The sequence below is a fragment of the Mesoplodon mirus genome (assembly GCF_964341445.2).
Source record: "Mesoplodon mirus genome assembly, chromosome: 12".
Classification (NCBI taxonomy): domain Eukaryota; kingdom Metazoa; phylum Chordata; class Mammalia; order Artiodactyla; family Ziphiidae; genus Mesoplodon; species Mesoplodon mirus.
The window spans coordinates 66,422,151-66,446,718 of NC_138988.1; the positions used below are offsets into that span (position 1 = coordinate 66,422,151).

At 54.7% G+C, this 24,568-nt stretch overlaps 5 protein-coding genes across 6 annotated transcripts; 3 read left to right on the plus strand and 2 right to left on the minus strand.

Annotated features, from left to right (window-relative positions):
- The first annotated feature begins 58 nt into the window (after positions 1-58).
- Positions 59-4,639, plus strand: RPS18 (ribosomal protein S18). Its single transcript, XM_082637592.1, has 6 exons — positions 59-142; positions 611-709; positions 3,913-3,999; positions 4,084-4,185; positions 4,293-4,384; positions 4,512-4,639. Exons 1-6 carry the CDS (start codon positions 140-142, stop codon positions 4,585-4,587), a joined length of 459 nt encoding a protein of 152 aa, XP_082493718.1. The 5' UTR covers positions 59-139; the 3' UTR covers positions 4,588-4,639.
- B3GALT4 (beta-1,3-galactosyltransferase 4) lies at positions 658-7,007 on the plus strand. Of its 2 annotated transcripts, none has more exons than XM_082637590.1 (2): positions 658-709; positions 5,548-7,007. In XM_082637590.1, the coding sequence occupies exons 1-2, from the start codon at positions 669-671 to the stop codon at positions 6,701-6,703; spliced, it is 1,197 nt and encodes a 398-aa protein (XP_082493716.1). In that variant the 5' UTR covers positions 658-668; the 3' UTR covers positions 6,704-7,007. The 2 variants fall into 2 exon arrangements, with proteins under 2 accessions (XP_082493716.1, XP_082493717.1); XM_082637591.1 differs by lacking the exon at positions 658-709 and adding an exon at positions 5,213-5,380.
- A 266-nt stretch (positions 7,008-7,273) lies between these two features.
- Positions 7,274-14,352, minus strand: WDR46 (WD repeat domain 46). Its single transcript, XM_082637580.1, has 15 exons — positions 14,181-14,352; positions 13,869-14,081; positions 13,680-13,760; positions 13,424-13,536; positions 13,212-13,299; positions 13,023-13,084; positions 12,697-12,801; positions 12,441-12,591; positions 12,176-12,311; positions 11,744-11,843; positions 8,388-8,701; positions 8,148-8,242; positions 7,912-8,007; positions 7,670-7,783; positions 7,274-7,556 (listed from the first exon to the last, which is right to left on the minus strand). The coding sequence occupies exons 1-15, from the start codon at positions 14,247-14,249 to the stop codon at positions 7,458-7,460; spliced, it is 1,836 nt and encodes a 611-aa protein (XP_082493706.1). The 5' UTR covers positions 14,250-14,352; the 3' UTR covers positions 7,274-7,457.
- A 306-nt stretch (positions 14,353-14,658) lies between these two features.
- PFDN6 (prefoldin subunit 6) lies at positions 14,659-16,222 on the plus strand. The gene is made up of 4 exons (XM_082637593.1): positions 14,659-14,986; positions 15,256-15,326; positions 15,408-15,532; positions 16,011-16,222. Exons 1-4 carry the CDS (start codon positions 14,923-14,925, stop codon positions 16,138-16,140), a joined length of 390 nt encoding a protein of 129 aa, XP_082493719.1. The 5' UTR covers positions 14,659-14,922; the 3' UTR covers positions 16,141-16,222.
- Positions 16,223-16,478: 256 nt separating this feature from the next.
- On the minus strand, positions 16,479-24,145 carry RGL2 (ral guanine nucleotide dissociation stimulator like 2). The gene is made up of 18 exons (XM_082638002.1): positions 24,014-24,145; positions 23,586-23,788; positions 22,232-22,315; positions 21,798-21,976; positions 21,617-21,667; positions 21,230-21,527; positions 20,708-20,959; positions 20,522-20,625; positions 20,344-20,428; positions 20,191-20,259; positions 19,949-20,023; positions 19,370-19,402; positions 19,128-19,249; positions 18,936-19,031; positions 18,742-18,853; positions 18,343-18,633; positions 17,808-17,922; positions 16,479-17,699 (listed from the first exon to the last, which is right to left on the minus strand). Exons 2-18 carry the CDS (start codon positions 23,745-23,747, stop codon positions 17,488-17,490), a joined length of 2,340 nt encoding a protein of 779 aa, XP_082494128.1. The 5' UTR covers positions 23,748-23,788; positions 24,014-24,145; the 3' UTR covers positions 16,479-17,487.
- Between the last annotated feature and the right edge of the window lie 423 nt (positions 24,146-24,568).

Sequence of the window (24,568 nt, forward strand, 5' to 3'; positions counted from 1 at the left end):
CTCAGACTCTTGCACAGTTTCCGGAAGCTCCTCATCAAGATCGCTCCGCCCCTTCCGACGGGTAGTGATATAGTGCTGGTACGTCACTTCCGCTCTCTCTTCCACTGGAGGCCTACACGCCGCGGCTGGGGCCGCCGCCATGGTAAGACTGGAATCGGTTCGGGGATCTGGCGACATCGGAACCGGGGCAAGGAAGGTCTGCTGTCAGGGGGCCGAAAATGTCCTACCCTGGGGGCCTGCAACTTTCTGTGTGGAGCCTTGGATCGCACCCCTGGAAAAGGACGACTAAAGACATCCAGTTCTGGGGAGTGGGGCCGGAGGAAGTCATTCCCCGGGCGCTGGAAAGGCTTGGATGTGAGTGGAGACCTCGGCCTCCGCCACTCAAGAGTGTACTTTGGGAACAGGCAGGAGACGTGCTTCCTCCCGGAGGTTGCATCTTTCCAAGCCTGAACACTTGATGCTCCTGCTGTCTGCAGGACTGAGGATTTGTTGTGTCGTGAAAACCTGACGGAGGCTTCTTGCTCTCTGTGTGACAAGCTTAACGCTCGTGTTTGAGGTTACGGTTTAATGGTAGTTCACGGTATCTAATTTCTCCCCGAATCTCTGTCAGTCTCTAGTAATCCCCGAGAAGTTCCAGCACATTTTGCGAGTACTCAACACCAACATCGATGGGCGGCGGAAAATTGCCTTTGCCATCACTGCAATTAAGGTAAAGTAGGGTAAGGACTACTTGGGTTGTAAGTGAAACTTGGGTTGTTAAAAATTGAGCTGTCGTTAAGGCAAGGTGGAGGAAGTCCCAACCAGATCACCACGTTTGCTGGGTAAAAAAAGAATAGTTAAGAGCGCAACTAGTCCCCTTAACCATATTTCCCCTAAAAGGTAAGTGATAAAAGCCAAAGAACAGTCTCAGGTCAAGCCAGTGTATTTCACCTAGGGGATGGGAATGGGTTTGGTTGTCTACCTGAATACACTAAAAACTTCCTGGACCATCAGCCATCAATCAGCTTGTAAGGTCCGTGCTACATTTGGTTTCTGCCCCTCTCCCCCAGTGCATCATAACAGCAACTCTTCCTGGGAAATGTGTATATCCTAGGAATTGGATAATTGTACATTTCGAAGGGTGAGTAGAAATGCCAAGAGATCCTAAGCTGGGAGATGGGAGGTGTCACTATGTCATGACAGGACACCATTATAAGTATTTTACAGATAGGTTGTTAATTTAAAACAGTATATCATAAACTTTTCTTTATAAGATCCATCGCATTTACTTTTTCATTCTGTAATTCAAGGAGCACAGCTTTCATACTTAAAAGGTACATATGAAGACTGCTTCCTTCTGTGAAACTAGTAATGCAGTGTGAAATACAGTACAGGCTTAACCTCATTCTATCGTGCTTAGCAATAATGTGTTTTTTGTGGCAACCCTGTCTCAAGGAAGTCAGTTTTCAATAGCATTTGCTCACTTGGTGTCTCTGTCACATTTTGGTAATTCTTGCAATATTTCAAACGTTTTCATTGCTGTATTTGTTAATGGTGATCTGTGATCGGTGGTCTTTGGTGTTAAGGTATGTATGGGTTTTTTTGAGACATAAGGCTATTGCTCCCTTAATAGGTTACATAACTTTTACATGTGTTGGGAAACCAAAATATATTGTGTAGCTCCCTTTATTGCAATATTCACTGTTCGGCATGGTCTGGAACTGAGCCCACTGTATCTGTGAGGTTGCCTGTTCCCTTTTTAAAGGCTGTAGATGAGATAGTGAAAATAAAAGATGAGCATGGTTAGTAGGATACTTCTGTTAAACCCTTCCTTTGCCTCTTTGAAATTAATTAGTTTGTTATTTGTTACCTTAAGTATGTGTCAACCTTTGTAGTCAGCTTAAAACAGTTTAACCAAAGCAGTTTCCGATACTTAATGAGTATTTTGATAAATCTTTTTATTAACTTGATGCCCTACTTATCACTGGGAAAGATTAGATATAGACAGGTACTAGGGCCGTTGCTAATTGTGTGGAAAGTCAGCCTTTGCTGGCTCTTCCTCTGGTGAGACAACTATAGCTTGCAGGTGGTCTTTGGGGGGGGCAGTTTTTAGCTATTACATATAGTGCTGTTACAAATGTTCTAGTACATGTACATATACATTCTTAAAGAACATCCATCTACATTTCTGGTAGGTATATAGGACATGTATATGTTTAGCTTTAGTAATACTGCTAAACAGTTTTCCAAAGTGGTCGTATCAATTTACACTTTCTACCAGAAATGAATGGGAGCCCTGTTGCTCCACCACCTTTGCAGGTGGTCTTTTGTTAATGATCTGGAATGTAGGGTGGGGTAATACTTAGAAATTGGAAGAAAGTTGCCGGGGGAGGTTGAGTATAAGGAGGGGTTCCTCAAAAAAATGTAGTTAGAGGAGCAAGGTTAATTGGCCAGGGAAAGGTGAAGTATTGAAGTTGGCACAAGCAGAAGAGAGGGTATTTGCTGAGAGGTAATACACACCTTCAAGGTTATTCTGTGCCATGATCCCTTTGTTGTTTTGTTTCCATTTGTACACTTTTGCTATGAGTATTCCTTAAGGCTGGTTGTTCTGCTCTTTCTCTAAATCAGGATGATAACTGTTGTCTGTGGATTGTTTGGAAACATGGAGGGGGTTGGAATTGGTCACAATGACTGGGTTTCAGAGACTAGTATGAAGTTAGTATCAACTCTTCTGTTAGATGGTCCAGGCCGTTGAGCTCCAAAGATGAGAAAGTGATGATTTCCTGTAGTGTACTCTTCTGGATGGAGAGAATAAGGGTGGTCTGCTTGGGGCAGAGTAAAGGGGATCTGGGGGTCTAACTTAGGAGGTTGGCAAGCCAGTATCTAAATAGGGCTTTCAAAAATCTTAGCTTGACAGCGGCTTTTTTAAAAACTTGTTTATGGAAAGTTTTAAACACTTAAAAGTAGAAGGAAAAGAATTAAAGTTTGAGAGCGACTTAAGATCCTAGTCTCTTCCAAATCAATCTGGTAATTTGACTTCCTCGTCACTTTCTTACAGAGAGGAAATATCATCTATTTCAGTTTCCTGGGGCCCTTGTAACACAGACTTGTTGGCTTCAAACAACAGAAACTTAATCTCTCAGTTCTGGATGCCAAACGTCCTTGGTTTCTTTGTGTTACAGCTGCGTCACTCTAGCGTCTCGCCTCTTATCACATGCTTGCTTCCCTCTGTGTCTGTGTCCTCTCCTTTGATAGGAACGCCAGTCATTGGATTTAATCCAGTATGACCTCATTTTAACAAACTATATTTCAAAATAAAGTAACATTTTGAGGTTCCGGATGGACATACATTTGGTGGGACACTAGTCAACCCAGCACACAGTCCTTCACTATCCAAGTCTATTTGGCTTTGAATTCAGGTGGCAAGGAGTACCAGTGGTGGTGGTGATACAACGTCACTGATGTAAGTGTTCGTTTAGTTTGATCGTGCAGTGACCTGCCCAAAGGATCATGGCCCGTGGCCCTTAGACATTAGCAACTGACATTCCTACCCCTTAATCAACCCTATTCAAAATACCCTAATCTTGCTGCCACATCAGCTCTGAGGGACATCAGCTTCATCCTCCACGATGCAGAAATGAGGAGGTGCCATTCTTGGGTGCTGCTGTGTTGTCTTAACAGCAGCATTTACAACTACGTCCGTATGCTGGGCAATGTGGGGAAAAATCTGCTTTCAAGGGGTGTATGCCCCAAGTCCTCTGGTCCAGCCCTGCCTCTGAACAAAACTTTCTCTTTTAATGATTAGGCTTTGTATCTGGAAAAGTATAAGACACTAGTTTATTTTAGGACCTACCTTTCTGTGCTTTTTGAATCATGAGTCTATAAAGGAAACCAAAAAAATCAGACTCATCCGACTCTGAAACCTTTCCTCAGGGTGTGGGGCGAAGATATGCTCATGTGGTGTTGAGGAAAGCAGACATCGACCTCACCAAGAGGGCAGGAGAGCTCACTGAGGATGAGGTGAGGACAAGGGGGGCTGGGGGTTGGGCCTATGGGGAGGGGGCGGGGAGACCATCTGGACCTGACCCTTGTCCTGCCTGCCAGGTGGAACGTGTGATCACCATTATGCAGAATCCACGCCAATACAAGATCCCAGACTGGTTCTTAAACAGACAGAAGGATGTGAAGGATGGAAAATACAGCCAGGTGTGTATTAAGATGGGAGAGATTAGAGAAAAGCAGGATGTCCATTTAGAATTGGTCATAGGCCAGGGGGTAGAACAAGCATACCTCACCCTCTCCTCTGTATCCAGGTCCTGGCCAACGGTCTGGACAACAAGCTCCGTGAAGACCTGGAGCGACTGAAGAAGATTAGGGCCCACCGAGGGCTACGCCACTTCTGGGGGTGAGTGGGGCGGGGGTTCATCTCTGCCTGTCCCTAGACTCCCAGGGAATTTTCATGCTCTGTCTTTTTCCAGACGTTTGTTTCGTATGGTGTAAGACCTGTAACCCTTCTCTTTTCTCACCTGCAGACTTCGTGTACGAGGCCAGCACACCAAGACCACAGGCCGCCGTGGCCGCACCGTGGGTGTGTCCAAGAAGAAATAAATTTGTGGGCGTTGTCTGTTAATAAATAGTTTATACAGTTGTGGCTTCCTTCTTTATGGTTCTTTGCATTTTTCTGGAGACACTAATAGGGAACATGTTCTCACACTGGGCCCTGTTGGTCATTTTCCCTCCTGCTTGATTTCCCCACTCAGCTACCCAGACAGTGTCCTTGGTCTTGGTTAAAGCTGTGCTGTTGCCACTCCCCACTGCAGGAAGCAACGTTTTACTTAGTGGTGCCCCGCTCTCCAGGTGGGTGGGAGAAGGGGCAACCGACACGCTCATCCTCAGGAGAAGCCCTCGTGATTTTCAAGACTAGGCTCCCTATTGTTGGCTTGCAGGGTGTTGAGGCTTGTGTAGGTAGTTGAGCCTAGCCGTTTGCCGCTTAGGTATTTCCAGCTCTTTACCACCTTAGGTTTCTGAGAGTTGGGGGGAGATGCTGATATTGGTGACCCGGAAGAGCTGAGCGGCAGGGAGGGGTGGGGCGCGTTGTTGCCAGGGAGCCGCTGCCGTTCCGGCTGCACAGCGTTCGCCCGCTGTGCCAGAGGCCCGCAGGTCCAATTCCATTCTTGGCCAGTTTCGGGGAAGGCCCCACTTCTACACCACCCGCTCCCTCCCATCTGCATTGTGGTTGCCGCGCGGCTGCGAAGGTTTTCAGAGGGTTGCTGGGGACGCGCACGCCACGCCCTCCCAGCGAGAGGGGCGGGACTAGGCCGCTTCCGCGGACGGGGGAGGTGACTGGTGAAGCGGAAACCCGCCGGCCATGGAGGCAGCCCTCGGCGGCCGAGCCGACAAGGTAACCTCCCCCCAGCTGCAGCCATGGGCTCCGCCGCGCCGGCACCTTAGGGCGCTGGTACAGGCCGTACTCTCCGCCCGCCCCAGCCCTGGCGTGGCCGGTTAGGGATCCAAGTGTCCTAGATCTGCACACTCCGCCCTCTAACCGCGTTCCATCTTTCCCTCCAGGTCCCCTCTGCGCCGCACCATGCGCCTCAGCCTCTTCCGGCGCCTTCTCCTGGCCGCCCTGCTGCTCGTGATTATCTGGACGCTCTTTGGGCCCTCGGGCATCGGGGAGGAGCTGCTGAGTCTCTCGCTAGCCTCCCTGCTCCCAGGCCCGGCCTCGCCCGGGCCGCCCCTGACCCTGCCCCGCCTCCTGATCCCCAACGAGGAGGCGTGCGGCGGTCCCGGTCTTCCGCCCTTTCTGCTAATCCTGGTGTGCACGGCCCCGGAGAACCTGAACCGGAGAAACGCCATTCGGGCCTCGTGGGGCCGGCTGCGCGAGGCCCGAGGGCTCAGGGTGCAGACTGTCTTTCTGCTGGGAGAACCCAGCTGGGGCTCACGCGGGAACGACCTGGCGCGGGAGTCAGCGGCCCAGGGGGACATAATGCAGGCGGCCTTCCAGGATTCCTACCGCAACCTCACTCTCAAGACCCTCAGCGGGCTGAACTGGGCCGACAAACACTGCCCCGTGGCCCGCTACATCCTCAAGACCGACGATGATGTGTTCGTCAATGTCCCCGAACTGGTATCAGAGTTGGTCCGGCGAGGAGGCCGCTGGGAGCAATGGGAAAGGGGCATGGGGCCCCCGAGAAAGGCGAAAGTTGGAGATGAAAAGTGGGAAGGAGGCCCCACCTTGGCGAGGCAGCCCGTGCCTCTCTTGTACCTGGGCCGTGTGCATTGGTGGGTGTACCCCTCTCGGACACCAGGGGGCAAGCACCAGATATCAGAGAAACAGTGGCCTCCCACCTGGGGCCCCTTTCCCCCCTACGCCTCAGGCACAGGGTATGTGCTATCGGCTTCTGCTGTGCAGCTCATACTGAAGGTAGCCAGCCGGGCACCCCCTCTGCCACTGGAGGATGTCTTTGTGGGGTTAAGTGCCCGACGAGGAGGCCTCGCCCCAACCCACTGTGTCAAGCTGGCTGGTGCCACCCACTACCCCCTGGATCGGTGCTGCTATGGGAAATTCCTGCTGACATCTCACAAGTTGGACCCCTGGGAGATGCAGGAAGCCTGGAAGCTGGTGGGTGGCTCTGACGGGGAAAGAACTGTACCCTTCTGCTCCTGGCTCCAGGGAGTCCTCGGCATCCTCCGATGCCGGATAATAGCCTGGCTTCACAGCTGAGAGGGCCTGGGCGCCCAGGAGAGGGGTGAGGAGCTGAGAGTCCAGCCAGCACCCTCACCACCTTCTCTCTCCTGGGCCCAAGGCAGGGGCTCTAGCTGGCTGCAACTGATTGGTTGCCCTACACCAGATGCTCAGTCTGTCACTGAAGACTAAGGGATACAGGAGACACCTAGGGGGCTGCTTGGCCTGCCAGCCCCAAAGATGGTCATCAAGAAGAGCTGCACATGCTGGGTTGTTCTCTCCAGCCACGGCAGGGGAGGGGCACAAGCCCCTCAATAAACTTGTCTCTTTTCCTCTTCGAGTACAGTGTGGTCCTCACCAGGAGTCTCAGATCACAAACCTGGGGAGCCTGAAGGCTACCAGAGGCTGCTGGATGGAAAGGACATCTCCAGGGATGTGGGAGAGGGAGGACAGCCTCTCCCTGGAGGAAGGCCCTAGAGAGCCAGACTAAAGCCACAGCGACCACAAGATAGGGGTGAGGGTAGAAGCAAGACACCACGACCTCTCGCGTCCGAGAGCAGCCCCAGGCCGGACATGGGAAGGGAACAGGTCCACGGGATGATCCAGACATGTTATCCAAAAGCCCACCTTCCTGTTTAATACCAAGCCCTCTCCCCCCACCCCCGGTAGTCAGCTTTCCACCCCCTGTGGGGGGGGGGGGCTCACTGCTCCCTCCTCATTCCAGGGAACAGGTCATTCCCCACAGGTGCTCTTGGGGAGAGAATGTCATTCCCAGGAACCCCTGGAGCCTGGCTCAGCGCACAAATCTGTCCAGGGCAGATGGCCGGGCCTCCATGGGCTTGGCCTTCTCTTGCTTCTGCGGCTGCTGCTCCAGGCTCTGCCGGACTTTGTCCTGGGGTGGGGAGAAAGGGGCGAGGTGAGAAGTGGCAGGCTGGCAAGGCCAAAGATACAAGCAGGAGGGCACAGCCCACAGGCCGCCCGGCCCATCCCCCAGTGCTCGCTTACCCTGTGTTCCTCATCCATGACCTTCCTCTTCCTCTTCACCAGACTTGCTGTGGAGCTGCGGCCCTTCTGCTTTGGCTTTGGCTGGAAGGGAGGCTTGGTGTCGGGATCGTAGCCCTGAGGGAGGGGACAGGAGTGAAACCTGAAACAGACTTCCAAGGCAGGGAACTGCACTTCTGAGGACATGGCGGGGACAGGATGTGGGGGTGAGGGAGGCCCCGGGCCCTCGGGGGCCTGTTCCATACCAGCCTCTCAAGCCGTTCCTTCTTTTCCTGCTCCAGAGAGATGACATCAACCTCTGCCAGGGCTCGTGGGTCCAGACAAATGAGCTCTGCAGGTACCTGGGTGTGTCACAGAGGGACAGGAATGCATAAGGAGCCACAGGAGGGTGACACCAAAGAGGGCTGGAAACCAGAGACGCCACTAAAGCCCACTCTTCCCAAGACCCCTGGCCCCAAACCACACGCAGACACTTCCTCACCTTCTCCAGTAGAGCCTTCACCTCCCACTCCTGGCGCTGCTTCCGGCTCCTGTATGGGTTACTCTCCAGGCCGTCGAAGTTGGGCTCAGCAGCCCCTGGAGGGAGGAGGGAACACGGAACTGTAAACAGGAACCTGCTCCAGCCTGAGGAAGCCTCTGGCTCCCAGCTGTCTCAGGGTCAGGCCCACTCCAGCTTCCATCCCGAGGTCATCCACTTAGAGCCCCAGCCCTGCCCACTCACCAGGGACCAGCATGCTGGTGATGCCCCCGCTGTGCCCCACTCCCAGCACATCTTCAAAGGGGCAGAACTGAAGGCCATGCACGTGGCCTGAGAGCCGGTGGGTGAGGTAGGGCTGCTCCAGGGACGGGGGGCTGGCCTTGCCCTGTCCTGCCCATATGTTGACCACATCGCCCGTTCCTGCAGCCAGCAGTCCCCGCTGGGAGAAGGCCAGGTGCCCCGCTCCCTGGGGCAGAGTCCGAGTGCTCAGAGGCTGGAATGTCCCTCGCAAGTCAAAGATCTTCAGCTGGTGGTCCAGGCCAGAGGTGGCCATGTGCCTGGGGGCAAGGGGGTGGTGATTAATCCATAGTATGAGCTTACTGGGCAGGCCTGTGGCGAAGTCCAGGCATCAGGTCTGGCTGAGGAGAAGACCAGTAACGACAGTGATCACTACCATCACACCACACACTCCGCGCACCTCTTCTCAGTGAGGCGTCACGCAGCTGTACTATTTTCATTTCCCTTTTACAGAGAAAAAACTGAAGCTAGCTCCGAGAAAGGAAATCAGGGTGAGTGGTAGAGCTAGAATTCAAGTCAGACCTGGGTCTTCAGTGTCTGTGCTCTTACCCACTCACGACATGTGAATGAAAGGGAGGACACACACGACAATCTACACCCAGGTGTGAGGTCCCACCGCATAGACAGGCAGCCCGTCAGTAAGCAGCGGGAAGGGCTCATGGCAGTGGTCAGGGAGGGCTTCGTGGGATTTGAGCCATTCTAGGTAATTCTCAAGAAAGCACAAAAAACAGAGATGCATGTATAAGCAGGTACAAATGAATGAACATCAGAGCGTGGAGACAGGGAGATGGAAGCAGGGGTTTGTTTTCCAGGCTGGTGGGAAATATGGCCAGGAGGGCCAGGAGGGGACAAATTGCAGGGGCTCCTGAAGGTCGGACGGGAGATAGTTCCCAAAGCTGCTCTCCGGCAATGACAGGCCACAAGGTGGAGACTGCATGGACCTGAAGAAACCTCCTTAGGCAGCAAGGAAGTGATGCGCTCGAGGGCCCTGCCCCGCCCCCTTCCCTGGAAGGAGGGTGGGCAAGGTTGGTGACCAAATCCTCTCAAGGAAGCATGTACCATACAAGTCATTTACTTGCAGAGGTTGGAGTTTCTATTGATGTTCAAGTTGCTCCTCAGGGAGGCTGAAGGGGGACCAGCCAGGCCAGGGAATGTATGTTTGCCAGAAGCCAAAGACCCTCCTCTTAGCCTTGGCTGTGAACCCAGGAGGAAGACACTAAGGAGTTCCTACTTGAGCAGAGACTTGGCCTGTGATGGGGCCGAAGAGAGGCCCAGCTGGATACTTGTCCTGACAAGACAATCAGGGCCCAGCTCCACCCAAGGGAGAGGCCATCAGCACAAACCAGGACTTATGGAGGGCTCCTGGGACACAGGGTCACACCCTTCACTGAGCCAACAACTCAGGAGCACACGCTGGCTCCTGCCCCAAACACACCCAGCTCTGGGATCCCCTGTGCAAATGCCCACCCAGTGGCCAGATGGGTATCCAAGGCCACACTACCACGCTACTGAACTTGCAAGAAATACCTCAGCTTTGCAAGTCCAATCCAATCCTAATGCAAGCTTCCAGAAAACCAGCTGAGGACAATAGTCAGCCTCATCTCTGGAGCCCCCGTGGCTTGTCTGAGGCACCCCTGAAGAGGACCAGAGCTAAGCCGGGGTGGGCCTAAGACCAAGGACCAGAGCTGTCTGGTGTCAGGCTGTTGACCAAACTTCCGTGAACGAACTGATGGAGCCCTGAGCGCAGGAGTAGCTGACCCAGGCAGCCCGGGGAAGGCCAAGTCCAGCTCAGGTCCAATGGCCCACAGAAGGCAGAAAACCTCAGGACAGGCTCCCCGACAGTCCTAGCTCCAGACAGGCACAGACATGGAGTAAAAGGGGCAGAAGCGAACCACTTGTCCACAGAGACACAACTATGGGGGGCCCAGGAGGCCTGAGCATCTGGCAGGCTTTCACAAGTTGGTAGCCACTGGGATTTTCTTCTTCCTGATTTTCTATCAAACAACTTAAAAGTAAGGTTATGGAGTTAATACTTAATGTAGAAGATTCCTGAACAATGGCGTAAAAGGAGGAAAGCCATGTGGGAAAGAGTATTCTGACATCAACACCCAGGACACACAAGAAGGAGGAAGAACCAGAGGCTAGAAACTGAGACAGCGAGAATGGCGAGAAACAGACCTTGGGGGGACCCTGGAGGGGAAAAGCAGTCAGGACTTCACAGCGGTCGTGAGGCGGAAATTCAAAGCAGACCTGCCACCCCCAACCCTTCACAACACCAGCCAGACCTAAAGAGGACAATCGTCTTTGACAAAGATGATGAAACACAGCGCTCCCTACCCACCAGGCACCATGATCAACTCTATAGGCCTTAACTCGTGTTCATACCTACAACAGTTTTCTAAGCTAAGCCCCAGGCTTGGCAAACTACGGCCCATGAGCCAACAAAGCCAGCACACCACCTATTTCTGTACAGCCCACAAGCTGTAAGGAATAGTTTTTACATTTTTAAGTAGTTGGGGAAAAAAAATCAAAAGAAATATATTTTGAAACATGAAAATTATTTGAAAACTCCAAGGTCAGCATCTACAAATAAAAATTTATTGGGACACAGTCACACTCATTCAGTTACTTATTCTGTGGCTGCTTTTTGTGCTAAGACAGCACGGTATTGTGGTCAAGACTGACACCACATAAAGCATCTCACTTGAGAGCATTTCAAGTACGACCCATCTCATCATCTATCTGTGCGAAAAGATGTTTGCAAAGATAACATACACAAAATCTCTCCACAGATCGGCATCTGTAGATAAACACTTGCAATTGGGTTGAATGATTTGGGACACTAACTTTCAACCTCAATTAAGCCAAATGCTATTCTCAAAAACAGGAATCCAATTCTCATGAGTAGACCTGTATTACAAAAATATTGTGTTCAAATATTTTTCTAAGTTCATTGCTTAAAAATTTGTAATCCTTTGTTTCCTCTTGTTATTTAAAGACCTACATAAATCACTCAGTTATGCCCCATTGCCAACAAAGCCTAAAATACTTACTATCAGGCTCTTTACAGAAAGTCTTCTGGCCCTTGAGCGAGACACTCACATCCCCAGTCTCAGGGTGAGGCCGATGTGTGGTACACCGAGGTCACCTAACATGCTCGCTGACATGGCTGGTCGGGGAGAACACCAGGGTTTAAACCCAAGCAGCTTGGCTGCAGCGTCTGTGCTCCTCCTTTCTGCCCAGCTGTGACACACACACCGCCCCTCACCCCCCAACACCTCAGGCCCAAACAAGTAACTTACGTGCCTGTAGAATCTACTGCCACAGCCCGGACCCCACCACGGTGACAGAGAATCTTTGCCAGTGGCTCCTTCATGGCTGGGCTCCATAAAGACACAGTCCCTGGGCATCAGAGGAGAACTTTAGTTACTAAAAGGGCGCTGAGGTGATTAAACCTGGGAAAGATGGAGACTCAAGGCCAAGAAGTAACAAGAGAGGGAAGCAGAGGAGCAAGCTGAAGGGACCTGTTAGAAGCAAATATAGAAGAAAAGCAGGGGCATTCCCCGGCAGTCCAGTGGTTAGTACTCAGAGCTCTCAATGCCGAGGGCCCAAGTTCGATCCCTGGTCGGAGAACTAAGATCCCTCAAGCTGCAAAAAAAAAAAAAAAAAAAAAAAGAAAAAGAAAAGAAAAGTAGAACAGGATGGTCAGGGTCAAAGTTCACCCAGGGACCGACCATTGCTGTGTCCCAGATGGATGACGGCATTGTAAGGGTTCTGAGTCAGGACATCGAGCCGGCCAGCCCGGGCATTCAGAGCTGCCACAATCTTTCCCACTGACACGTCCAGGTAGGTCAGAAACCCTGTCTCTGACTAAGAGAGAGAGAGAGAGAAAAAATGAGTCCTGATTGCCCTCTGTCCTTCCTCTACTGGGGCCCCAGGGGAGGATGGTCAGTCTTCTCAGGGGCTGCCACCCGGTCCCTGTGCTCTGCAGCCACTCACAGCTGTGGCCAGGAGAAAGTGGAAAGGCAGGAACTCAAGCCGCGTGATGCGGTCACAGCGTCGGATGCAATGGAGCTCGATGCCCTGGTTGTCGTAAATGTGAAGCCAGCGGTTCTGGGCGACAGCAAGCAGTGCCTCCGAATGCAGAAACCTGGGAGGAGCAGAGTAACGGTACAACGTGAAAGGGAGTCACCGGCTGTCATTCGATCAGGGATGGGCTGTCTCAGCCCCACCGCTGCTGCCCGAGGCCACTGACCGGATGTCCCGCACTGCCTCCATGACGTTGATCTCGCACATGAGCTTCTTTGTCACCCAGTCAAGGGCGGCCACATGACCCCGGCGCCCTCCCAAAGCCAGGTGTCTGTTGGAGTTGGAGGACAGGCAGGGTGTCAGTTCAGGGGGGCACCTGGGCTCAGAGGTCTGCCCTACGCCAGCTCCTCCTCTCCAGGTGAGAGCAGAGATGCTGCCATACACGCTCACCCTCACATGCAAGCAAATCACAAGACCCTCCCCACATCAACAACCCAGACACACACTGGTATGGCTGAGATGGGCAAGACTGAAGTAACTGGAATCCCTTACCTCCCAGTTCGAGAGTAATTAAGCCTGTAGGGTCCAAACTGCCTCAAGTTCAAGTCAAAATGCTAGAAAAAAAAGAAAAGAAAAAAAAGAAAGAATTGGCTCCCTTTGGTAATTTTCTCTTCTAGTCCCCACTCCCATCTTACTCTGCATCCATCAACCCATTGGCCCCTTTTCCATCCTCAGGCTCACTTTGGCTGCACTTGCAATGTCCACAGCCTCCACGATGTCAGCCTGGCATATCTTTGCCGTGTCCTCCCCATCCTCTCCTTCCAGAAACCTGCAAGTGAGCATCAGGGGTGCATTAAGGCTTCCTAATATGAAGTGGGTGTACCAACATAAAAATGAGAAATGAGAGCCCCATAAAGCAGGGGCTGGGGAGGCCCATATTAGGGTCCACTCACCCAGGTTCCTCAGCAAGCAGCAGCTCAGAACGAGCAGCTTTGACACTTATTTCCTCTTCTTGAGCTTCAGCCGCCTCAAGTCGGCTCCGGATTTTGGTCTCAGAACGTGGCAGCTACAACATCGTTGGTGGAGAAGGAGTGGGAGGAGAAGCAAGGGATATGGGAGTCACAGGAGAGCCACCTGGCCCCGCCTCCATCCAACTCACCCAGATACTCCCTGCCTGCAACCCCTCCCCACTCTCCGACTGGTCCTCACCTTTTTGGATTTGTCAATGCGACAGAACTTCTGAACCACCTCCACAGGGACGGGGGCGGGGCCTGCAAATGGGTCCTGGGCCTGGGGCAGGGAGGAGGCAATTAGGAAACAGGCTCAGGTTGACCCCAACCCTCGTGCACTCAAGCACAAGGCGACTTGCCTTGCCACCCTATCAGGTCCCAGGCTCACCCCAGATAAGCTCCGCTGAGGCCCTGGACTCCTCCGTTCCCGGGGTTTCTTCGGGACCTGGGGCTTCTTGGAGATCCGTGACTTCTTTGTGCTGTGAGTGTTCTTTGGCTTCTGGGGGCGGAGCTCTCGATTCCTCTTCCGTTTACGAGGGGGACCTGGGGAGGCTCCGGCAGCGGTCGGAGTGGTCTCCTCCTCCCAGTATCGCCGCGGTTTCTGCCGGCAGATCAGGATCCCCGATAGTCCGCTGCCCCTCGCCCCACCCCTCCAACCCCGCAGCTAAAAACTTCCCTTCCACCCCAAGGAGGTCTCTACCTTCTTCTTGCGCTGAAGTTTGTCTTTCTTGGGCGGGACATTACTGCCCAGCTTAGGCACCGTCTCCATCTAGTCCACTCGAACCACGATACACGTGGAAACTCCTCTCAGCTGTCCCACAGTCGGATGGAGAACTCCCGGAAGTTCTCCGACCCTCATCCAATCAGCGCCGCCCCAGGTCTGAAGCCTTTTAGGCGCCATCTTGACTGAGGGTGCGCTCGCCACTGAGGGCCTCCGCGGGCCTTAGCCCCGCCCTCCCGTGCAGCTGCTTATGCCCGAGTAATGAAAGAGAGGCTGTCCGGGGCCAGGACCCAAGCAACCGTGCAGTTTCTTTTTCCAGCTTGGTTTCCCCATCTTGCCTAAAACCTTTCAAATCCAATCTTTTCAGCGGAACGCCGCTCATTAAACATGTTAGAACTACATTTCCCGGCATGCGTCAGACGAAAGCTTCCGGCGCCGTCTTTTCCCGGCATTCGATGTTTGCTTCCGGGTTTACCAATACTGAAGGGAGAACGTGAGTGGGTCAGGCTTTCGGTGGAGGTGTTTGGGGTCTTGTTTCCCCCGCCACCCCCTGGGGCCGGGGTGGAGCAGATATTCCGGATCCGGAGAGACTGCGGTGTCCCGAGAGGCTGCCTGTCAGGAGGGCTGTCATTTCCGCAGGCCATAAAAGGGAGCTCGGGTACCTTCCAGAGTGTGAGACCCAGCGCCCCGCTCCCGCTCCCCGCAGGCTTTCGTCCCCGCCATGGCTGAGCTAATCCAGAAGAAGCTACAGGGAGAAGTGGAGAAATATCAACAGCTACAGAAGGGTAAAGGAGGAGGGTCGGTGTGGCCTCGCCCCAATTCCCTCACAACCCAAAGCCATACCCAGACCATGTGTTCTGCACTGCCTCCACCCCACCCCCCTACTCCCGGCCCCAGCGTGCGGTTCCATCCCCACCTCTATACTCTTCCCATCCACTGACTCGCCGCCCCGTCCTTGGCCTACTTCCTCAACTGCATCTTTTTCTCATCAGGATTTTGGGGGTCGGGTGGCGCATGTGATGTCTCTAATAAAGTCTTTCCTCCCACCCACCAGACTTGAGTAAATCCATGTCAGGGAGGCAGAAACTAGAGGCACAACTAACAGAAAATAATATCGTGAAGGAGGTGAGAGACTGGGATTTGTGGGGTGAGGAGGGATCTGTCCTGGCAGTAATTCTGATCATATATGTCCCACCCCTCCATCAGGAACTGGCCCTGCTGGATGGATCCAATGTGGTCTTTAAACTTCTGGGTCCCGTGCTGGTCAAACAGGAGCTGGGGGAAGCTCGGGCCACAGTGGGGAAAAGGCTGGACTACATCACGGCTGAGATGTGAGTCTTTATTCCACCCCCCTGTGATGTACCTGACGCGTTGGGATAAAGGTGTTGAGGAACCATTGTACAGTCGCTCTCCAGAGTAGCCCCCAATTGTCCAGTTCCTCCAACCCTTCCCTTGTAACTCCTCTCCTCCATCCTCCCCTTATTTTTTATTTATTTTTTTTTTTTTGGCGGTACACGGGCCTCTCACTGTTGTGGCCTCTCCTGTTGCGGAGCACAGGCTCCGGACGCACAGGCTCAGCGGCCATGGCTCACGGGCCTAGCCGCTCCGCGGCATGTGGGATCTTCCCGGACCGGGGCACGAACCCGTGTCACCTGCATGGGCAGGCGGACTCTCAACCACTGCGCCACCAGGGAAGCCCCCATCCTCCCCTTAGATCTCAAGTTTTTCACCAATCTCCTTCTTGCCTTCAGCACCCTCAACAGTAAGTCTTACTAATTTCTCCTTACTTGCTTTTTTGCCTTTCCTCAGTAAGCGATACGAATCCCAGCTCCGGGACCTAGAGCGGCAGTCAGAGCAACAGAGAGAGACCCTTGCTCAGCTGCAGCAGGAGTTCCAGCGGGCCCAGGCAGCAAAAGCAGGGGCTCCTGGGAAGGTCTGACCCTGTCCTGGGGGCGGGGGAGGGGAGGAAATGAGGCAGCTCTAGGGTCTATACTGTAGCTAATAAAATGTGAAAACACCTGGCCGTTTTCTGACCAGCCGCTTCTGTCATAATTGTCTCCATCCATTCTCCTGGTCCCTTCCACCTTATATGTTTATCACCTGCATTACCCTCTCAGGTCCAGACCCTTGCACTGGAATCTCTGTGTGGCAGAGTAACCCTTCTTTCTTGAGACTAAAATCCGAAATGTCTCAAACCTAATTCTTGCCTGTATGTGGAACCCTTAACTCTTCCTTATTTTGGTTGGAAACAAGAAAAGGGCATTTACAATGCAATAATTTCAGGGAAAGTGAGTTTATTGAAGAACTCACAATTCTCTAACCCCAGAATGAAACATGGTGACCCTCCTTTGCTATGATTTCTTGTCATCCTCAAAATAGCCCTGGCATATTATTTTTAGTCTCTTTCTTCCTAGAATTTGAGTGTAGCTTAAACTGATTTCAAGCCCCAGCACATAATGCATTGTAATATTGTAAGGTCTCCCAGTTTGTACATTGTCCACAAAGTTGTTCTTCCATTTCTTTGTCCTAAAATTGTTTCTTACAAATTCAGTCAGGGGTGTTCTTCGTGCTGATCACTTTAATTGGGATGGCTAGTACTTGACATGGGTTTGTAGCAACTGAGGAGAAACATGTAAGAGCAAATAAAGGGACCAGGGATGGCGAGGTTGTTGGGGTGGAACAAACCATTCTGAGGAAACCGTTTCCACCAAGTCCTTGCTTCCAGCTCTTCATGGATAGAGAACACTGGGCCCCTCTTTTTCCATGGTGTCTACCTTCAGCCAACTCCCCACCCCCACTCCAAGCAGCTAGTTCGTACACACTGCAAGGACGGGAGCAGAGTTCACGTAGTGTTTTGGTTTCTTAGTGTCACAGTGACAGGAACCCCCAGACTAGGAAGAGGAGCTCCTACTAGAACCTTTTTCTGACCATTCCCTTCCCCTGGGGCTCAGAGCCTCTAGGCTTTTCCTTTCCCCCTACTTCCAGGCCTTTCCTTGGCCCTTAGCATGCTAGGATGTGGCCAGGAATCAGAAACGGATCCTTTTCCCAGCATTAGCTGTGTGCTGCATTCATGGAAAGTGGGAAGCTATACACAGGTATCCGTCTTGGGTACCAAGATTACCAGTTCCCGTAGGGCTAGATCTCGGCTGTCTGTTAAACCAGTGGCGCTTCACTGCCCCAGGTCCTTCTGGATTTTTTTCCCAGTGCAGCAACTGCCACCATTCAGGATGGCTCCCCACATCTGGCACGGCCACCATGAGTTTTAGGAGCCAACAGGGCTTCCTCCTCAGAACAGTGCTCGGGCAATCTTCCTCCCTTTGGCCTTGATCCTGGGAAAAGAACCCCCTCCTCCCTCACTTGGGGGAGTTCCCGAGGCAGAAGGGCCACTGGCGTGGCCCAGTGTAGCAGTGGAGGGCCGTCGCCGCTGCCGCAGGAGGAAATCGAGTGAAGCTCCATCCATAGCGTAGAAGACGTTAGCCGAGGGGGGGATGGTCAGCTCTGTAGGTTCAGAAAGGGTGTCAAACACAAACACAGTCATTCCCCGCACAACCCCCCGGATGTGGACGCACTCTCTTCCAGAGTCTGTCTGCCCTCCCGGCCTCTGACCTCGCTCCCCTGGGAGCAGCTGCACTAGCTCATACTCTGAAGCCACCGCAGAATCACGATTGTTTTTCTTAAGGACACGACTGATGACACTTGGAGCCTTGTCCTGGCTTGTCACCTGGCAGGACAGCAGACCAAAAGAGCAATCAGTTGGCCATGATGACCTGTGCTTTCCATTTTTCCAACCCTAGCCAGTGATCCCAACCAGAAAAGGTTACCCGCGCCCAAACTTTCGAGCGAAGAGGGAAACCCAACATGGTGGCTCCCTGTACTCCATCCGCCAGCCCGCATAGTTGCTGGGCTGCTTCCTGTGGGGAAAACCGCTGTTGGTTCTGAAAATCTAATACGGCCACCCAAAGTTCAAGGTGCACCAGCTAATGCAAAGTAACCTTCAAAAGAAAATATGGTTGCTAAAACCAAAGGTCGGTTAAAAGTAAAATCATCCTCCCATTTGGCTGTTGACATCTAAGACATCATCCATCTCTAGTCCCTCGGGGCACCATCCTTCACCCCACCTCCCAGCCCGCAGCTCCCTCACCAAGATGCTCTTGTAGACACTGCCGTCTTCCCCCAGCTCCATCTGGACTCGGATGATGTGGCAATCAGAGGCCCCTGGCCCAGACCCCCCTCCCCCATATCCAGCCCCCCTGGAGGCCCCTTCTGCACCCCCACTGAGCGGGGAGCCACAGGAGGCTGAGCGGCGGTGACCTCGAGAAGGCCTCGGGGAGGAAGCTGGGGGAGAGAGGTGGCTGGGGTCAGCGGGACTCTGCAGGGCTGGAGTGCTTTCCAGGGCGGAGTCCAGAGATGAGACAGACGGCCACTTCATGTGCTGGGGACAAACGACACAGGGAACTGGCACGAAGGCAGGGAGGTCAAGGGAGAAAGATTCACGAAGTCAGGGTCAGTGTTGAGGTCAGAGGTCAGGAGCGGAGCTCACCTGGGCCAGCCGGGTCAGCAGTGGAGCGGGGGTTGCAGGCACCTCCTCTGCCCCCACACTGGGCCAATCCCAGGAGACAAGGGGTGTGGGACCTCCAACAGAACCCAGCACCCTGGAGTGGCAGGACATTGGGAAGGTCAGAGGGAGAAGGACAAGTCCCCAAGAGACCACCCTCCCACCACTGACTCCCTCACTCTGTCCACTGCGAGATGACCAGCGTTGGCCGAAGCACCCGCGGGGCAGGAGGGTCACTGCTACTGGATGGCTCCACCTCACAGGACACTTGATGGCTGGGGATGAGGGCAATGGGCAGAGGTCAGTGTGTGACACACTGACCCCCACGCCCAGCCTGAGCCCTGGAGTCCCAACCGCACCCAGCCAGTCACCTCTGGGCCTCTGTCAGTGGCCGGAGCCCCTGTAGCCACCGCTGGATATCGGGGTCAGGTCGGAGGTCATAGCCACGACATTTGTTCTGGAGCTGCCTCAGCTCAGAAAGGACAGCAAACTCCTAGGAAGGAGCCCACAGACCGCAGGCGCCAAAATTCAGGAACCCCTGACTTTGCCCTCCTCTCCCCTTCCTGGGATGTGGCTAGGGACAGCGAGCATCCAGCCCAAGTGCTCCCCTCACCTTCCTCCGCTTGTCAAAATTGATGTATCCGTTCTGCAAGGATAAAGGGGATGGGGTGAGGGTCCCAACCCTGCCACAGAGAGAACATTCCCTCTCCCAAACACATTTCACTCGGCCTCTCTGACTCCTCCGGCCCTCCCCCTCCTCCCCCTCTCATCCATCATGTCCTAAGCCCCCTACCTTACCCTTTAAATAGAACATCATGGGTCAAAATTGTGTCCACTTTACAGTTGAGAAAATTAGAGCTCAGAAAAGATAAGGAACTTGCCCAAGATCCCAGTATTGGTTTATTTAGCAAACTATCTATATATGCTTACATCTCAGGCATGTTGTGAGCACTCGTCAAACATTAATTCATTTAGCTCTCATAATAAAAGGTTGATGTAGATGCATCACTAGTTTCCCATTTACAGATCACTAAGGCACAAGGAGGTTAAGCAAACTTGCCGAAGTAACAGAGTCCTGGCAGTGCTTCTGCCTTGCAGCCCCTTCTGGAAGGAGGTCTGTCTGACCCTGAGGCCTACTCATTCCATTATCGCGATGCATGCACACACACACACACACACACACACCACTGACCTCCAGCTCATCCTTGGAGGCTGCGTCCAGCATCACAAGGTCCTTCAAGAAGGTGCCAAGGTATGGGACCACACCCTGAGATCAGAGGGAAGAGTCGATCACCCCTGCCATTGATCCAAGGGCGCTCCATCTCTCCACACTTTCCTATCCCATTGCCTCAGAGAACAAGTTGAATTCTGCTCACCCTGCTGTGCCTCCTCTTCCATCCCTCAGACTGCTTCCACCCCCAACTAGTCACTCACCCCACCCCGGGAGCCAGACCTCGGGGACTTCTTGGAATTGGGCTCCAGAGAAGGCTGCAGCTTCACCTCCTGGTGGTGACAGAACAAGGAGACATGGGGGTGGGGGTGGGGGGGAGGGGGGGAATGTCTGGGAATGCCGGGAACAGGCCTCACCTGCAGGAGGAGCTCCCGGCTCTGGGAATAATTATCCTCCTCGGAGAAAATCTGGCAGAGGCTGGAAAAGACTCTGAGGCTGTCCCTGGGGAGCAGGGGGCAGTGGCCTTGAGGAGGGGCCTGGCTCAGTTGCCCCCCTCCCAGCCCTTACCCGACTCCAGTGCCCCATCCTCCCCACCTGGCTGCTTCCCCCCAGGCTGCCCGAAGCCTGTGGATGGGGCTGGATTGCAGGGCCGACACCACAGCATACACTGAAGAGAAGTTTCGGAGCAGACGGCACTCCTGTGGGGATCACAAGAGGGGACCGCAGCTGTGGGCCTCTTTCCACACCACAGTCCCCAGTTGGGCCGAGCCTCTCTCTTACCTCTGCCACACGGATCCACTTCTCCAGCAGCCGGGCCCTCTGGGGGGGACGGAGTGGACGTACGGTCACCTCCCCAGGCCCCTCTCCGGTTGAGGTAGCCCCCAGGACAGAGCTGACCACTGCCCCTGCCACCTTGTTGAACTGTATGACAGTAGCCCGGACAGACGGGCAGAGGTGGGAATGTCCTGGCCGGTCTCTGTGACCCCACAGGCCCCCCAGGCACTGAGAGGGGACCAGATTGAGAAATAGCTCCTGTGGGGCGGAGGTTAGAGGTTAAAGTTTGTAGTCAAGTGAGGTCAGCCTTCCAATATCGGGGGTGTGAGGATCTCAGGTGGCCAAGGAACCAGAGGGGCACAGGGTTTGAAGGGCAACAATCAAGAGGAAAGGGGGCAAGGTCAAAACTGGGTGGATGGAGGAGATTGGGAGCTGGATCAGGAAGGGTTGGAAGCACGGTAAGGATCTGGAGTCAGGGACAGGTTAGTAGGGGGCAGGGGGCATGGGGGTCAGAGGTCAAGGTCTCACCGCATCTAGCAGGGTCAGCTGTTCGGCCAAGTGGTCAGCGAGGAACACCAGGACATCCGTGGGGTCAGCAGGGGGATCGCCGGGGAGGGCCAGGGGCTTAGGAAGTTCGGGGGTCTGGGGGTCCACCCGGGACCGGAGGTTGCGGATGAGGTCAGCGCCGCCCCCCCCAACACCCTCCCCTGCTGCATACCCTGTCCGAAGCAAGAAGCTCTCAAGCCGGTCAATCTGACCCTTGACCTCAGAGCCAAAATCCTCAGGGTGAGAGGCCAGCCAGGTTGACAGTACAGAGATGGCTACCCTGAGAGAAGTGGAATCCGCCAGGGGTCAGATGTCAGGCTGCAGCCTGGGCGGAGGGAACTGTGAGGTTAAGAATCAGGGGTCACTCACCCTTTTGTCCTCTCTAGCTCATCAGTAGGATGAGATTCAAGGGCTTCCAGCCTGGGGAGTGGAAGAGATTCTATCTGTCCATTTTTTCCAAAACGCTAGTGGCTTTGACTATTTGGGCGGGATATTCTCGCTTTAGAAAGTCCAGACATGTCAATGACCCTTGGTCCCTTATGACCCTGACCTGTCAGCCATAAGCCCTAGCAGGGCAGGCGTGGAGGTGAAGGCCCGGTGAGTAGCCAGGAAGGCTGCCGTGAAGGTCACGTCAGTCCCTGATGTCCGGGCGTCCAGCAGGTGTCTGACCAGGGCCTCCAGAGTGCCAGCTCGGAGCCTCCGGGAGGAATGCGGGGGAGGCCTCGGGGCCTGGGGGAGACAGAGGGCCAGTCACTGACCCTTTTTTCAACTCTGCCCCTAGATATCTGGGGGAAATCCCAGACCTAGGAGATGATCCAGGCTCACTGTATTAAGATTCAGAGAGGGCAAAAGACTTGATCTAAGTCACACAGCAGAGTCCGGTCTGCAAACTTCCAACCTGGCACTCTGGCCAGAAAGTTGGCCGGAGGAAGGGGAACTGGGAGGTGGAGGGTCAGAGGTGTGAAGTCAAAGTTATGATCTCACCAAGGGATCAACAGGCTGATACTGGCGACTTGTGACAGTAAAGGTGGCACCATCCTCCTCCTCGTCCCAGACAGACACAGGGGCCTGGAGGAGCAAGGAAGGGGAGGTCAGACAGTTCCCCACCATACCCCACTGCCCAACCCTCAGTCCCAGGCCCTACTCCTCCCTCTGTACCCCTCACCTGTTGCGGCGGGGGACAGTACCAGCGAGTACGAGGGGTGGGGGGGACTGGTGACCCCAGGTCTCCCCCACTGGGGCCCAGACAGCCCCCCGCAAGCCGCCTCAGGGCCCGGTGGAGTCTAGGGGGTTGCCGTGGGGGGCTGGATGGAATGCAGGAACCCTGGTCCTGGAGACCGCTGTAGCCCCTTCCCCCCAGAGCTGAACCCCAGAACGGCGGAGAATCAAGGTGCAAAGGGTAGGAGACGGGAAGCGAGAGAGGCAGAAAGCTTGAGGCAGAGACCTTGAGAAGCTGAAACCTCAGTCACAGGCACAGCTGCATGCTCCGCCCTCCCCCGCAGGAACTGACCAAGCCCAAAGAGTTAGTCCTTCCCCTTAGCCCCCTTTCCCCGGGTCCCTCAGCCCTGGAGACCCCCCTCGAGGTGGCGGCTCTGATCCCAGTACAGGAAGGAGAAGGGGAAGTGGGGATGATATGGGGGAAAGACTCAGAATGTCATGTGACCCAGCCCCTCCCCCACCCGATCCCGAAAAACCAGCCCTGCTAGTCACCCAGCCCTCACCCAGACTCTGGACCCAGGAGTACAAAGCCTCGGGGCCTCAAATCCAACTTTTGGCGCCTCCCGAGGCCCCAGTCATACTCCTGGCCACCACCATTAGTCCCGGAGAAAAGCAGGTGACCACCCGCCACTCAGCCCGGGATGGTCCCTCCAAGGTCCGAGAACCTTGGCTTCGCGCCTCCATCCAGAGCCCGGCAGGAGAGGGGGGAGGGGTCACGAAATCAAAGGGTTCCCTCCCCAATCCCGGAATCAGAGGAGCGGGTTACTGTGGAAACAAACCCCTCCCCGCCAAACAAAAACAGGGAGGGAGACAGGGACCTAGACACCAAGCCCAGAGAGACGGGCACACTCGGCAACAGGCGGAGAGGGCCAGAGACCCGCAGGACAGCCAGCCAGACGCTCCTGGCAGGAACAGGGCAGGTTCCTGCGGGCAGGTCCTGAGTCACACTGCGGCACAGAACCACAGAAACGCCGGGACTCCCCGCAGCGGGGAGACAGGCAGACACCAGCGAGAGGCGCGGAAGTAGCTGAGGCAGGAAGAGATGAAGGGACACAGACACCGAAAGGTGGAGAGTCTCTGAAATATACACGCCCCCTACCTCCCACCTCCCGCGTCTCACCTCGTCGTCTTCCTCCTCCTCCTCCTCCTCCTCCTGCCCCCCGCCCACGCCCCGGCCACCTGGGCCCCCACCCTCTTCGGGGTCTCGACTCCGGAAGCTGCTCAGCACGACTCCCCCGGGGGGGCTCGTGTCCAAAAACAGCCGCAGGGGCCGCGGGAGCATGGCCGAGTGAAGGAATCAGCGGGGTCGGGCCATGGGGGCGCCTGGGGAGAGACAGGAGGGGGGCAGGTGGAGAGTCAGGTGGGCGCAGGGGATCCGGAGGGGAGGTAAGCGGGTGGGTTCTAGGTAACCGGATGGGAGTCCTGCAGGGAGGCTGGGCGGGGGGGAAGGAGGGATACAGGGGTGGAATATGGGGGGCCTTGCATTTTAGGGATGAGGGGGTCACGAGTACGGGAACGGGCAGGGTCACAGGGTGCTCTGGCTCTGACCTGCTCAGTAGGGGTGGGGGCAGCGCAGGTCCCGGGCCGCTGTTCCCGTAGGTCTCCGGTCCCTGATCAAGTTCCCAGACCGAGTCCCTTCCCTGGCTTTTCCGCACCCCCTTGTACCCCACCCCCTCGCCAGACTCCCGGGCCCTCCCGCCCTTTCCGCTCCCCCCCACGTCCGCCCGCTCCGAGAGCAGGAGCCAAAAAGGGAAGGAAGTGAGGACAGGAGCCAGGGCCGCGAACGAGAGGAGCGCTGGACACTCAGGGGCCGGGACCCAGGAGCCCGGGTCTCCAGCTCCGCTGTCCTCGAGCCCCCCGGACTCGGGGATCCTGGAACCCAAGTCGCCCCGCACTGAACTGGTATAAAGATTTCAGTCTCCAGTCCCCGGGGAAGGGCAGGAGCCAAATTTGACATTCCTCTCCCCCAACACAACCACTAGGCCAAAACTCCCGCGGGAAGCGTTTTAGGCGGGGACGGACACAGTTACTCCAGTCTGCGGGGTTCCACTCCCACCCCCATCCACGCGTGTAGCGGGCTGAAATCCACTCCGATTTTTCCTG